This window comes from Bombina bombina, chromosome 11 (genome assembly GCF_027579735.1).
Source record: "Bombina bombina isolate aBomBom1 chromosome 11, aBomBom1.pri, whole genome shotgun sequence".
In the NCBI taxonomy this organism is placed as follows: Eukaryota; Metazoa; Chordata; class Amphibia; order Anura; family Bombinatoridae; genus Bombina; species Bombina bombina.
In genome coordinates, this window is record NC_069509.1 from 172,983,915 (window position 1) to 173,000,706 (window position 16,792).

At 38.9% G+C, this 16,792-nt stretch overlaps 1 protein-coding gene across 2 annotated transcripts in view; it reads left to right on the forward strand.

The window, feature by feature from the left end:
- Positions 1 to 16,792, forward strand: part of BRI3 (brain protein I3) — a 40,604-nt gene that overhangs the window by 11,584 nt on the left and 12,228 nt on the right. For both annotated transcript variants that reach the window (XM_053694771.1, XM_053694772.1), the window contains exon 3: positions 13,041 to 13,146. In XM_053694771.1, coding sequence (XP_053550746.1) covers positions 13,041 to 13,146 — 106 coding nt within the window. The remainder of the gene's footprint in view (positions 1 to 13,040; positions 13,147 to 16,792) is intronic.

Genomic DNA, 16,792 nt, shown 5'->3' on the forward strand with positions numbered 1-16,792 from the left:
TCAAATTTGCATGTTCTATCTGAATCATAAAATAATTTTTTTTTGGTCCCAATAATTAAAGGGACAGTGAAGTCCAAAAAAGACTTTCATGTTTCAAATAGGGCATGGCATTTTAAACAACTTTCCATGGTGAAAAGTACTATTTAATATACCTGTACACTGGTCTTTGCCTAAATATTCCCATAGTTAAAGCCACTTGGAGTGTCTGAAACATTTGGGGGGGGAAAGAGTCCAAGGTGCCAAAAAAAATAAAGGGAAAAAAAGGTCTAGGGACGCAAAGAAGGTGTTTAGTAGTAGTAGCGTATAGTTTCTGCGCTATGTCACAGGATATACCCGGCTGCAATAAAACACAAATACAGCGTTCTCCTCTGAGATGGTATGGTATTATGGGTGGTATTATGAAATGGCCAGGTGGGGGCAGTATAATACTTTCTAATATAACAGTCTGCTATCCAAAGCACAATGCAATTTAAAGGGAAATGAAACCCAAAAATGTTTTTATTATTCAGAAAGAGAATACAGTTTTAAACAACTTTCCAATTTACTTTTATTATGTAATTGTAAAATCAGCCGTTTGGTGCACCCATAAAAAAGGTCTTGGGGAGAACACTGCAAATATGTATACATATACTTTAGAACTTTGTTCTTATTTTTAAAGGGACAGGAAATCCCAACATTTTTCTTTCATGATTCGGATAGAACGTACAATTTTAAACAACTTTTCCAATTTACTTCTATTATCAAATTTGCTTCATTTTCTTGTTATCCTTTGCTGAAGGAGCAGCATTGCACTACTTGCAGTTAGCTGTACACATCTAGTTAGCCAATCACAAGAGACACATGTGTGCAGGCACCAATCAGCAGCTAGCTCCCACTAGGGTAGGATATGTGTATTATTTTTCAACAAGGGATACCAAGAGAACAAAGCACATTTAGAAAATAGATATAAATTTAAAAGTGTCTTAAAATAACATGCTCTATCTTAATCATGCAAATTTAAATTTGACTTTCCTATCTCTTTAACATACTTTTCCTATCTATATTATTGTTGGCCCTGTTGCTTGGGGTGATTGAGAAATGGTGAAATACATAAACTGTCTGTATTATTTGTGCAGATTCTAGTTATTGTTTTGTACTATAAAAACACGTGGGATTATGAAATAAGCATTTCCTTTAGGGCTAATGTCACATTGACCATAAGCACAACTTGGCTTCTCTGTTTCTAGCAAGTAATCTCATATCATGTGAAACCGCAAGGTCTCCAGACCTAGACCAGAATATTTACATTATTTTTCCTCCGGTAAAAAACAATTGGGACACTCAGTTAGTTTTAAGACTTTTTAATGGGAAATTTTTATAGAAAAATAAGTCTTGATAAAAAAAATTCTTCCCAAAAAATAACTATATATCCTTAAAAGTAAAAATCTAACTATAGAGCAGGGCTATCAAGCTCATTGTATCTGGGGCCACTGTCCCAAGTGTACTCCTCCCATGGGGGCCACTTGAACAGTGAGTGCTCTGGAACTGGATATACTAGGAAGTGGAAGTGACATTTACCCAATTAGTAGTGCATGGTGGGAGTTGTAGTCCAGATTAGATTTACACAGTGTATATTTATCTTGTGAGTGCCAAGTGATCATTCTGGAACTGAATAAAAAATGTACATTTATCCAAGCAGTGCATTATGGGGGTCTACATTATACAAAACATGTTTGTTTTTATATTAATCTTGTGAGTGACTATATAGAACATCAACTTGTTACACGTCTTAGAACCCTAAAAAAAAAATGATGGGGTAAAATGAATAATTTACCTAATAAACAAGGGAGGGCCAGATTAAATTATCTTGAGGGCCACATATGGCCCCAGGGCCGGTACTTTGAGACAACTGCTATAGAACATGCAATTTTAATTTACTTCAATTTACTTAAATTGTATTTACTTTATTCTCAACATTATCTTTTTTTTTAAAGCACAGCTAGGTAGGCTCGGGAACAGCAATGCACTGCATGGGGATTGGTTGTTGCACACATGCCTCTAGTCATTGGTTCACCAGATGTGTGCATTGCTGCTCTGGTGCTCATCTTTACATAGTTGCATGCAATCAATAGCACATTAATAAAATGTTATAACACAGAACATTTCCTTTTCACACGTCCCTTTAAATGCACAATTGTTTTTACTGTAAATGGAACAATCTCTATATTTCAGATCCTGTGGGTTGTTTGGTTTTTTTTATTTTTTTTATGAACTTGATTCAATAATGCAAGATCAGAAATGTACCTTAGAAATTTAAAAACTAACTAAACCTATTAGCTTTGTAAGTTTTAAAAACGAAATATTTAAATACTGTCCCAGTTCTGGTGCAACAACATCTATTAGTCTCTCACACAGTATCAGACAATGATGTGTTAGTCTCTCACACAGTATCAGACAATGATGTGTTAGTCTCTCACACAGTATCAGACAATGATGTGTTAGTCTCTCACACAGTATCAGACAATGATGTGTTAGTCTCTCACACAGTATCAGACAATGATGTGTTAGTCTCTCACACAGTATCAGACAATGATGTGTTAGTCTCTCACACAGTATCAGACAATGATGTGTTAGTCTCTCACACAGTATCAGACAATGATGTGTTAGTCTCTCACACAGTATCAGACAATGATGTGTTAGTCTCTCACACAGTATCAGACAATGATGTGTTAGTCTCTCACACAGTATCAGACAATGATGTGTTAGTCTCTCACACAGTATCAGACAATGATGTGTTAGTCTCTCACACAGTATCAGACAATGATGTGTTAGTCTCTCACACAGTATCAGACAATGATGTGTTAGTCTCTCACACAGTATCAGACAATGATGTGTTAGTCTCTCACACAGTATCAGACAATGATGTGTTAGTCTCTCACACAGTATCAGACAATGATGTGTTAGTCTCTCACACAGTATCAGACAATGATGTGTTAGTCTCTCACACAGTATCAGACAATGATGTGTTAGTCTCTCACACAGTATCAGACAATGATGTGTTAGTCTCTCACACAGTATCAGACAATGATGTATTTCTGGTCTTTTTATGCTTGTGAAGTGAGATCACAAAGTGCAATATGTCATTTTCTCATGTCCCACTTTTTAGTACTGTGCTTATTAAACCAGGGTCCTTAGCTCTGTATGATATATCTGCATATTACTGTATAATATAATCTGCTGCTTTACAATATTTATGGGTGGCGGTTACACAAATTTCTTTAGAAGATTGTTGCCAATTTGGGCACGGCATTTGCCACCCCTGTGCCACAGCAAGAACTATAATCTTTCCTCAGCTAGATGTGCTGTTGCTCATGTCCTATAGAACCAAAATGATATTGTCTGCAGCTGCCATTTCTGCTTTTTCTCATCCAAATAACTGTGTACCCCCCCTCATCTGTCATCGTCTGTTTCAGCTCAAGAAATCATGTCCAGTCATACCTTGTAATTTAGAAGGAAATCCCCTGATATTTCATGTGACCTACAAAGATAAATTGTACCGTTACTTGCTCTTACCTGCTTCCTGTTTCTGCAGTAGCTTATTATTATTATTATTATTATTATTATTATTATTATTATTATTATTATTATTATTATTATCATCATTATTACGTCTGCTACACCTGCTATAGGGGAGTAGCCAGTAATTTACAGATTTCTAGGTTTCTTGTTTAAGAGGATCTGAAAGTCAAGATGAAACATTCATGATTCACCTAGAGCAGTGATGGCTAAACCTAGCAACCCATATGTTTTGGAACAATTACCAATGATGCTTAGACACTGGAGCATCATGGGAAATGTAGTTCTGAAACTTCTCGGGTGCCAAAGTTAGCCATCGCTGAGCTAGATCATGTATTTTTTTTGGGGGGGGGGGGGGATTTCAAATTTGCTTCTAGCATCAAATCTTCTTTGGTATTGGTTTTTTTTTAAGAGCATACCTAGATAGTTTCAGGCGCATGCATGTTTGGAGAATTATATGACAGCAGTGTTTTAACTGTTTACAGTAATCTATAACATTGTTACAAACAGTACTGCCATTTAGTGCTCAAAAGTGTATATCACTGTTACAAATCTAACTTCTATTTGGGGTTTTTCACTTATTTGATGTTAGGTTACATGGCCTTATTGTTATAGATATACTGCCCCCTAGTGGCCCATTCCAACAAAAGCATAAAAAGCTCTATTGAAGGTTGTCTTGGGATATTTTGTTATGTGCTTGTACACAATCTCTCTCACCTGGGTACTTGATATGCTCGCTGTCACCTAGGTTTACCACGTATTAGGCATGTGCACAGAGGATTTTTTTTTTGTTTTGCGACATGTCAACAGTTTACTTTACTTTGGTATTATTTGTTGAATATCATGCACACTTAGGCTAAGGAGCGTGGATGTGACTTGAGGGCTTGAGGGAAAAAGAGGCAGGCACTACTCGGGGTGAAAAAATAACAACAAATAGTTATTGAATAAGCCACACAATGAAATTGGACAGGCTTAAAATAAATACCAGCAACATGAGGACAGAGGGACTGACGGCCTGATGCGTTTCGTGCCCCCTAGTGGCGCTTAATCATAGGCATAGGGCCTATGATTAAGCACCACTAGGGGGCGCGAAACGCGTCAGGCCGTCAGTCCCTCTGTCCTCTGTCTATCTGCATGTTGCTGGGATTTATTTTAAGCCTGTCCAATTTCATTGTGTGGCTTATTCAATAAATATTTGTTGTTATTTTTTCACCCCGAGTAGTGCCTGCCTCTTTTTCCCTCAAGTGTTACTAACTTTGGGTTTGATCACCCCGGTTACGGCACTCCGGGGAAGCTGTTACCTCATTGGATGATCCTGCTGTTCACCTGCAGTTCCGGTTCCGGATTAGTGCTGCCGCACACCAAGACTCTTTCTCTAGCATTTGTGACTTGAGGGCTGTATGTATAACATTGTTACACACATTGTTGCAAACATAGCTGACATATAGTGCTTAAGTGATGGTAAACATTAGCTAATCAAATGCCATTTGTCATCTTTACCATAAAAAGTATATGTTTAATCTATCAGTGAAAAGGGGTTAAATAAGTGCCTATAGTAATGTTTCTATTACAAAGTCATGCCGGCCCGCTGGGATCAATTTTAATTGCAACGTTCTTAACATCTGAAATGTTAGCATCACTTTAAGACACGTGCAAGCTCCTAAGCCTATGTATGTATGTGCTTTAACAAATCAAATAAAAAGATAATTAAATAAATTAGAAAGTGTTTTTTCCTTCTTTAATTTTCAGGCTCTATCTAAATCATGAAATCACACAATATAAGGTATTTTACAAACAGGTCTTTTCCTTATATCCACGGGCAGGGTCTGGGATTACACATCCCTGTTATTTCTGATGAAGATGTATCGCAGAAGCTAAACTGAGCCGGGGAAGATTTAGATTTTATTTTAGGTAGAAATTTAGGTAATCATTACATTTTAGTCCTTTTCATTTGGGTTGTTTTCCATGTTCTAGTGATCATTTAACAGTGTGTTTTATGATTATATATCTTAAGCCAAAGTTATATGGAGATGAAAACAAATCTCCTACACCACAAATAATTCTATAGGAAAACCGTTTCCTGTGCTGAATGTGAACGCAGGTAACAATGTATTCTCTCCTAATGACTGCCGTGCACACAGCTGAGAGGTGGGGAACATAACCTTTTATACATGTAAGGGACATGAAACCCAAAATGATTCAGACCGAACATGCCATTTTATACATGTAAGGGACATGAAACCCGAAATGATTCAGACCGAACATAACCATTTTATACATGTAAGGGACATGAAACCCGAAATGATTCAGACCGAACATGCCATTTTATACATGTAAGGGACATGAAACCCGAAATGATTCAGACCGAACATGCCATTTTATACATGTAAGGGACATGAAACCCGAAATGATTCAGACCGAACATAACCATTTTATACATGTAAGGGACATGAAACCCGAAATGATTCAGACCGAACATGCCATTTTATACATGTAAGGGACATGAAACCCGAAATGATTCAGACCGAACATGCCATTTTATACATGTAAGGGACATGAAACCCGAAATGATTCAGACCGAACATAACCATTTTATACATGTAAGGGACATGAAACCCGAAATGATTCAGACCGAACATGCCATTTTATACATGTAAGGGACATGAAACCCGAAATGATTCAGAGCGAACATGCCATTTTATACATGTAAGGGACATGAAACCCGAAATGATTCAGACCGAACATGCCATTTTATACATGTAAGGGACATGAAACCCGAAATGATTCAGACCGAACATAACCATTTTATACATGTAAGGGACATGAAACCCGAAATGATTCAGACCGAACATGCCATTTTATACATGTAAGGGACATGAAACCCGAAATGATTCAGACCGAACATAACCATTTTATACATGTAAGGGACATGAAACCCGAAATGATTCAGACCGAACATAACCATTTTATACATGTAAGGGACATGAAACCCGAAATGATTCAGACCGAACATGCCATTTTATACATGTAAGGGACATGAAACCCGAAATGATTCAGACCGAACATAACCATTTTATACATGTAAGGGACATGAAACCCGAAGTGATTCAGACCGAACATGCCATTTTATACATGTAAGGGACATGAAACCCGAAATGATTCAGACCGAACATGCCATTTTATACATGTAAGGGACATGAAACCCGAAATGATTCAGACCGAACATAACCATTTTATACATGTAAGGGACATGAAACCCGAAATGATTCAGACCGAACATGCCATTTTATACATGTAAGGGACATGAAACCCAAAATGATTCAGACCGAACATGCCATTTTATACATGTAAGGGACATGAAACCCAAAATGATTCAGACCGAACATGCCATTTTATACATGTAAGGGACATGAAACCCGAAATGATTCAGACCGAACATGCCATTTTATACATGTAAGGGACATGAAACCCGAAATGATTCAGACCGAACATACCATTTTATACATGTAAGGGACATGAAAACCGAAATGATTCAGACCGAACATGCCATTTTATACATGTAAGGGACATGAAACCCGAAATGATTCAGACCGAACATAACATTTTATACATGTAAGGGACATGAAACCCGAAATGATTCAGACCGAACATATCATTTTATACATGTAAGGGACATGAAACCCAAAATGATTCAGACCGAACATAACCTTTTATACATGTAAGGGACATGAAACCCGAAATGATTCAGACCGAACATAACCATTTTATACATGTAAGGGACATGAAACCCGAAATGATTCAGACCGAACATAACCATTTTATACATGTAAGGGACATGAAACCCGAAATGATTCAGACCGAACATAACCTTTTATACATGTAAGGGACATGAAACCCGAAATGATTCAGACCGAACATATCATTTTATACATGTAAGGGACATGAAACCCGAAATGATTCAGACCGAACATGCCATTTTATACATGTAAGGGACATGAAACCCGAAATGATTCAGACCGAACATAACCTTTTATACATGTAAGGGACATGAAACCCGAAATGATTCAGACCGAACATGCCATTTTATACATGTAAGGGACATGAAACCCGAAATGATTCAGACCGAACATGCCATTTTATACATGTAAGGGACATGAAACCCGAAATGATTCAGACCGAACATAACCTTTTATACATGTAAGGGACATGAAACCCGAAATGATTCAGACCGAACATAACCATTTTATACATGTAAGGGACATGAAACCCGAAATGATTCAGACCGAACATGCCATTTTATACATGTAAGGGACATGAAACCCGAAATGATTCAGACCGAACATGCCATTTTATACATGTAAGGGACATGAAACCCGAAATGATTCAGACCGAACATGCCATTTTATACATGTAAGGGACATGAAACCCAAAATGATTCAGACCGAACATAACCATTTTATACATGTAAGGGACATGAAACCCGAAATGATTCAGACCGAACATGCCATTTTATACATGTAAGGGACATGAAACCCGAAATGATTCAGACCGAACATGCCATTTTATACATGTAAGGGACATGAAACCCGAAATGATTCAGACCGAACATGCCATTTTATACATGTAAGGGACATGAAACCCGAAATGATTCAGACCGAACATGCCATTTTATACATGTAAGGGACATGAAACCCGAAATGATTCAGACCGAACATAACCATTTTATACATGTAAGGGACATGAAACCCGAAATGATTCAGACCGAACATGCCATTTTATACATGTAAGGGACATGAAACCCGAAGTGATTCAGACCGAACATGCCATTTTATACATGTAAGGGACATGAAACCCGAAATGATTCAGACCGAACATGCCATTTTATACATGTAAGGGACATGAAACCCGAAATGATTCAGACCGAACATATCATTTTATACATGTAAGGGACATGAAACCCGAAATGATTCAGACCGAACATATCATTTTATACATGTAAGGGACATGAAACCCGAAATGATTCAGACCGAACATATCATTTTATACATGTAAGGGACATGAAACCCGAAATGATTCAGACCGAACATAACCATTTTATACATGTAAGGGACATGAAACCCGAAATGATTCAGACCGAACATGCCATTTTATACATGTAAGGGACATGAAACCCGAAGTGATTCAGACCGAACATGCCATTTTATACATGTAAGGGACATGAAACCCGAAATGATTCAGACCGAACATAACCATTTTATACATGTAAGGGACATGAAACCCGAAATGATTCAGACCGAACATGCCATTTTATACATGTAAGGGACATGAAACCCGAAATGATTCAGACCGAACATGCCATTTTATACATGTAAGGGACATGAAACCCGAAATGATTCAGACCGAACATAACCATTTTATACATGTAAGGGACATGAAACCCGAAATGATTCAGACCGAACATGCCATTTTATACATGTAAGGGACATGAAACCCGAAATGATTCAGACCGAACATGCCATTTTATACATGTAAGGGACATGAAACCCGAAATGATTCAGACCGAACATAACCATTTTATACATGTAAGGGACATGAAACCCGAAATGATTCAGACCGAACATAACCATTTTATACATGTAAGGGACATGAAACCCGAAATGATTCAGACCGAACATAACCATTTTATACATGTAAGGGACATGAAACCCGAAGTGATTCAGACCGAACATAACCATTTTATACATGTAAGGGACATGAAAACCGAAATGATTCAGACCGAACATGCCATTTTATACATGTAAGGGACATGAAACCCGAAATGATTCAGACCGAACATAACATTTTATACATGTAAGGGACATGAAACCCGAAATGATTCAGACCGAACATATCATTTTATACATGTAAGGGACATGAAACCCAAAATGATTCAGACCGAACATAACCTTTTATACATGTAAGGGACATGAAACCCGAAATGATTCAGACCGAACATAACCATTTTATACATGTAAGGGACATGAAACCCGAAATGATTCAGACCGAACATAACCATTTTATACATGTAAGGGACATGAAACCCGAAATGATTCAGACCGAACATAACCTTTTATACATGTAAGGGACATGAAACCCGAAATGATTCAGACCGAACATATCATTTTATACATGTAAGGGACATGAAACCCGAAATGATTCAGACCGAACATGCCATTTTATACATGTAAGGGACATGAAACCCGAAATGATTCAGACCGAACATAACCTTTTATACATGTAAGGGACATGAAACCCGAAATGATTCAGACCGAACATGCCATTTTATACATGTAAGGGACATGAAACCCGAAATGATTCAGACCGAACATGCCATTTTATACATGTAAGGGACATGAAACCCGAAATGATTCAGACCGAACATAACCTTTTATACATGTAAGGGACATGAAACCCGAAATGATTCAGACCGAACATAACCATTTTATACATGTAAGGGACATGAAACCCGAAATGATTCAGACCGAACATGCCATTTTATACATGTAAGGGACATGAAACCCGAAATGATTCAGACCGAACATGCCATTTTATACATGTAAGGGACATGAAACCCGAAATGATTCAGACCGAACATGCCATTTTATACATGTAAGGGACATGAAACCCAAAATGATTCAGACCGAACATAACCATTTTATACATGTAAGGGACATGAAACCCGAAATGATTCAGACCGAACATGCCATTTTATACATGTAAGGGACATGAAACCCGAAATGATTCAGACCGAACATGCCCTTTTATACATGTAAGGGACATGAAACCCGAAATGATTCAGACCGAACATGCCATTTTATACATGTAAGGGACATGAAACCCGAAATGATTCAGACCGAACATGCCATTTTATACATGTAAGGGACATGAAACCCGAAATGATTCAGACCGAACATAACCATTTTATACATGTAAGGGACATGAAACCCGAAATGATTCAGACCGAACATGCCATTTTATACATGTAAGGGACATGAAACCCGAAGTGATTCAGACCGAACATGCCATTTTATACATGTAAGGGACATGAAACCCGAAATGATTCAGACCGAACATGCCATTTTATACATGTAAGGGACATGAAACCCGAAATGATTCAGACCGAACATATCATTTTATACATGTAAGGGACATGAAACCCGAAATGATTCAGACCGAACATATCATTTTATACATGTAAGGGACATGAAACCCGAAATGATTCAGACCGAACATATCATTTTATACATGTAAGGGACATGAAACCCGAAATGATTCAGACCGAACATAACCATTTTATACATGTAAGGGACATGAAACCCGAAATGATTCAGACCGAACATGCCATTTTATACATGTAAGGGACATGAAACCCGAAGTGATTCAGACCGAACATGCCATTTTATACATGTAAGGGACATGAAACCCGAAATGATTCAGACCGAACATAACCATTTTATACATGTAAGGGACATGAAACCCGAAATGATTCAGACCGAACATGCCATTTTATACATGTAAGGGACATGAAACCCGAAATGATTCAGACCGAACATGCCATTTTATACATGTAAGGGACATGAAACCCGAAATGATTCAGACCGAACATAACCATTTTATACATGTAAGGGACATGAAACCCGAAATGATTCAGACCGAACATGCCATTTTATACATGTAAGGGACATGAAACCCGAAATGATTCAGACCGAACATGCCATTTTATACATGTAAGGGACATGAAACCCGAAATGATTCAGACCGAACATAACCATTTTATACATGTAAGGGACATGAAACCCGAAATGATTCAGACCGAACATAACCATTTTATACATGTAAGGGACATGAAACCCGAAATGATTCAGACCGAACATAATCATTTTATACAACTTTTTAATTTTACTTCTGTTTTCAATTTTGGTTTGTTCTCTTGGTATCTTTTGTTGAAAAGCAGGGACATGCTCAGGAGCACTATATGACAACAGTTTTGCAAGAAAGTTATCCATTTGCAAGAGCACTAGAGGGCAGCCCTATTTCCTACCATGTAGTGCTAAAAACACCTACCTAGGTATCTCTTCAACAAAGAATACCCTGGGAACAAAGCAAGTTAATAATAATAATAGAAGTAAATTGGGGGGGGGGGGGATCACCCAGTAAAATAAATTTTTGGGTTTTATATCCCTTTAAACTTATGTTGTTGAACTCTGTATAAAATGTTCACTCTGCTCAGAGATACAGAGGACCCACTAACTACACCAGAGTTTTAGGATTTATTTTGAGATGACCACAGGATCAGAGCTCTAAAATGTAGAACTGTTTGGGATCATTCCTGTTTGGGATCATTTCTGTTTGGGATCATTCCTGTTTGGGATCCTTCCTGTTTGGGATCCTTCCTGTTTGGGATCATTCCTGTTTGGGGATCCTTCCTGTTGGGGATCCTTCCTGTTGGGGATCCTTCCTGTTGGGGATCCTTCCTGTTTGGGATCCTTCCTGTTGGGGATCCTTCCTGTTGGGGATCCTTCCTGTTGGGGATCCTTCCTGTTGGGGATCCTTCCTGTTGGGGATCCTTCCTGTTTGGGATCCTTCCTGTTTGGGATCCTTCCTGTTGGGGAGCTCAGTCTTTCTGCCCCTCCTAACACTTTCTGTACCAATAACAAAACCAGGGACCAGCTACACCCACTGCTGGACTACACCAACTTTTCCTTAAAGGGAAATTCAACACCGATGAAAACGTTATCCCATACCTTAGATCAAGCAAAAAAAAAAGAGCCTGCACCGCATCCCATCTTCAATAACACTAACGTTAGGTGGCTAATCTTCATTGAACATTTAGTTAACAGCGGCAGATATGGCCGCCAAACTCCGCCCCCTGTTACGTAGGAGGCTTCTTGTTTTAAATCCATACTCGTTCACAGGGACACTGTTCTATTTCTAATGCGCACGCTCACTATTAGAAATAGAGCAGTGTCTCTGTGAATGCGGCTAAAGAATCTAGCCGAGGATTTGATTCGCATTGGATGAAGAGTTAGAGAAGAAGCCTCCTACGTAACAGGGGGAGGTGTTTGGTGGCCATATCTGCTGTTGTTAACTAAATGTTCATTGAAGATTAGCCACCTAACGTTAGTGTTATTGAAGATGAGATGCGGTGCAGGCTTTTTTTTTTTTTTTTTTGCTTGATCTAAGGTATGGGATAACGTTTTCATCGGTGTTGACTGTCCCTTTAAAGCTACAGAGACTCCATCCCCAACCTATTGGCCTTGGGTGAAGAATACACATGTAGGCGGGTTTGGGTTACTGAGCAAGTGTGTTAGTGGGTCCTAAGGACTGGAGTGTGTAAACTGACACTAGAGACCAGTGGGAATCCTCAGGGGATCTTATTTCTATGTCAAGTGTACTTAGGAGCGCCAGTATTCCCTTTAATATAATTCTCTTTTTCTGCGTTACAGGATACGTTGCTCCCCCCCAGCCTATGTACCCCAGCACTTATACCATCATACAGCAACCTGCGGCAACTACATCTGTTGTGGTAGTGGGAGGCTGCCCTGCTTGCAGGTAAATGGACCATTTCTTATCGGCTATACATCTCTCCTAGGGCTCGATTCTAAATATTCGCCATCCTAGACTGGTTTTCCAGTCTGACACTCGCAGGACAGCCCTCATTCTATAAAAAAAGGGTCTGTCCCTGCAAGTGGTGAGGTGTCTCCCATAGAAATAACGAGAGCTCTCTACTATGTAATAGTACACAGGGAGGAACCGGCGTATGTTTACACTTTAACATTACGCCTAATACAAATCAATATAGGATTTTTTTCAGAGCACTGTACCTTTTATAAATTTGCTGTTATTTTCTTATGCGTAAGTTTTCCTATAGCCACCTTTTAATTCATGAGAAAAAAAACAGTGAGATCTGTGGGGTGAAAATGTTTCACAGAATTAAGCTGGGATTTGAGAGACAATTACGCCCTTGTTCAGCCCATTTTATGAAAAAAACAACAATTACGCCTTGTATTTAGAAGTACAAATGGTGTTTTTTGCCCATTTAGTGTATTTTAATTATGATTTACACTGTGCCCATTTAATCTGATTTTGTTCCTGTGTAATTTACATACAAATTGTAAGTTTTTGATCAAATACGATTTTTGGTGAACAATTTTGTTAGGATTTTTGATGCACCTTAACAATACTATTTTTTTTTCCTGAGTATTTTTGTCTGAATGCTTCAATTATTTATTTTGTAAGATTTTTAAATTATGAATTTAATTGTGCACTTTCTGTAATGTATGGGAAGGAGATGCATACGAAAATGCAGTATACGCCCTTTAGCGAGACACCCCGTTTTCACAGTAAAAAGTGGCTTTATAGAATTTCACCAGGGTAATAGAAGTACTGGGGACAATTCTTCACCAACCCAGAGAGCTTTATAGAATCTGGCCCCTAGAATCTTAGGCCTAGATTTAGAGTTCGGCGGTAGCCGTCAAAACCAGCGTTAGAGGCTCCTAACGCTGGTTTTGGGCGCCCGCTGGTATTTGGAGTCAGTGATTAAAGGGTCTAACGCTCACTTTTCAGCCGCGACTTTTCCATACCGCAGATCCCCCTACGCCATTTGCGTAGCCTATCTTTTCAATGGGATCTTTCTAACGCTGGTATTTAGAGTCGTTTCTGCAGTGAGCGTTAGAGCTCTAACGACAAGATTCCAGCCGCCTGAAAATAGCAGGAGTTAAGAGCTTTCTGGCTAACGCCGGTTTATAAAGCTCTTAACTACTGTACCCTAAAGTACACTAACACCCATAAACTACCTATGTACCCCTAAACCGAGGTCCCCCCACATCGCCGCCACTCGATTAAAATTTTTAACCCCTAATCTGCCGACCGCCACCTACGTTATACTTATGTACCCCTAATCTGCTGCCCCTAACACCGCCGACCCCTGTATTATATCTATTAACCCCTAACTTGCCCCCCACAACGTCGCCGCAAGCTACTTAAAATAATTAACCCCTAATCTTCCGACCGCAAATCGCCGCCACCTACGTTATCCCTATGTACCCCTAATCTGCTACCCCTAACATCGCCGACCCCTATGTTATATTTATTAACCCCTAATCTGCCCCCCACAACGTCGCCGACACCTACCTACACTTATTAACCCCTAATCTGCCGAGCGGACCTGAGCGCTACTATAATAAAGTTATTAACCCCTAATCCGCCTCACTAACCCTATCATAAATAGTATTAACCCCTAATCTGCCCTCCCTAACATCGCCGACACCTACCTTCAATTATTAACCCCTAATCTGCCGACCGGAGCTCACCGCTATTCTAATAAATGTATTAACCCCTAAAGCTAAGTCTAACCCTAACACTAACACCCCCCTAAGTTAAATATAATTTTTATCTAACGAAATAAATTAACTCTTATTAAATAAATAATTCCTATTTAAAGCTAAATACTTACCTGTAAAATAAATCCTAATATAGCTACAATATAAATTATAATTATATTATAGCTATTTTAGGATTAATATTTATTTTACAGGCAACTTTGTAATTATTTTAACCAGGTACAATAGCTATTAAATAGTTAAGAACTATTTAATAGTTACCTAGTTAAAATAATTACAAATTTACCTGCAAAATAAATCCTAACCTAAGATATAATTAAACCTAACACTACCCTATCAATAAAATAATTAAATAAACTACCTACAATTACCTACAATTAACCTAACACTACACTATCAATAAATTAATTAAACACAATTGCTACAAATAAATAAAATTAAATAAACTATCTAAAGTACAAAAAATAAAAAAGAACTAAGTTACAGAAAATAATAAAATATTTACAAACATAAGAAAAATATTACAACAATTTTAAACTAATTACACCTACTCTAAGCCCCCTAATAAAATAACAAAGCCCCCCAAAATAAAAAATTCCCTACCCTATTCTAAAATACAAATATTACAAGCTCTTTTACCTTACCAGCCCTGAACAGGGCCCTTTGCGGGGCATGCCCCAAGAATTTCAGCTCTTTTGCCTGTAAAAAAAAACATACAATACCCCCCCCCCAACATTACAACCCACCACCCACATACCCCTAATCTAACCCAAACCCCCCTTAAATAAACCTAACACTACCCCCCTGATGATCTTCCTACCTTGTCTTCACCATGCCAGGTTCACCGATCCGTCCTGGCTCCAAGATCTTCATCCAACCCAAGCGGGGGCTAGACATCCACTGAAGAAGTCCAGAAGAGGGTCCAAAGTCTTCCTCCTATCCGGCAAGAAGAGGACATCCGGACCGGCAAACATCTTCTCCAAGCGGCATCTTCTATCTTCTTCCATCCGATGACGACCGGCTCCATCTTGAAGACCTCCAGCGCGGATCCATCCTCTTCTTCCGACGACTAGACGACGAATGACGGTTCCTTTAAGGGACGTCATCCAAGATGGCGTCCCTCGAATTCCGATTGGCTGATAGGATTCTATCAGCCAATCGGAATTAAGGTAGGAATTTTCTGATTGGCTGATGGAATCAGCCAATCAGAATATAGTTCAATCCGATTGGCTGATCCAATCAGCCAATCAGATTGAGCTCGCATTCTATTGGCTGATCGGAACAGCCAATAGAATGCGAGCTCAATCTGATTGGCTGATTGGATCAGCCAATCGGATTGAACTATATTCTGATTGGCTGATTCCATCAGCCAATCAGAAAATTCCTACCTTAATTCCGATTGGCTGATAGAATCCTATCAGCCAATCGGAATTCGAGGGACGCCATCTTGGATGACGTCCCTTAAAGGAACCGTCATTCGTCGTCTAGTCGTCGGAAGAAGAGGATGGATCCGCGCTGGAGGTCTTCAAGATGGAGCCGGTCGTCATCGGATGGAAGAAGATAGAAGATGCCGCTTGGAGAAGATGTTTGCCGGTCCGGATGTCCTCTTCTTGCCGGATAGGAGGAAGACTTTGGACCCTCTTCTGGACTTCTTCAGTGGATGTCTAGCCCCCGCTTGGGTTGGATGAAGATCTTGGAGCCAGGACGGATCGGTGAACCTGGCATGGTGAAGACAAGGTAGGAAGATCATCAGGGGGGTAGTGTTAGGTTTATTTAAGGGGGGTTTGGGTTAGATTAGGGGTATGTGGGTGGTGGGTTGTAATGTTGGGGGGGGGTATTGTATGTTTTTTTTTACA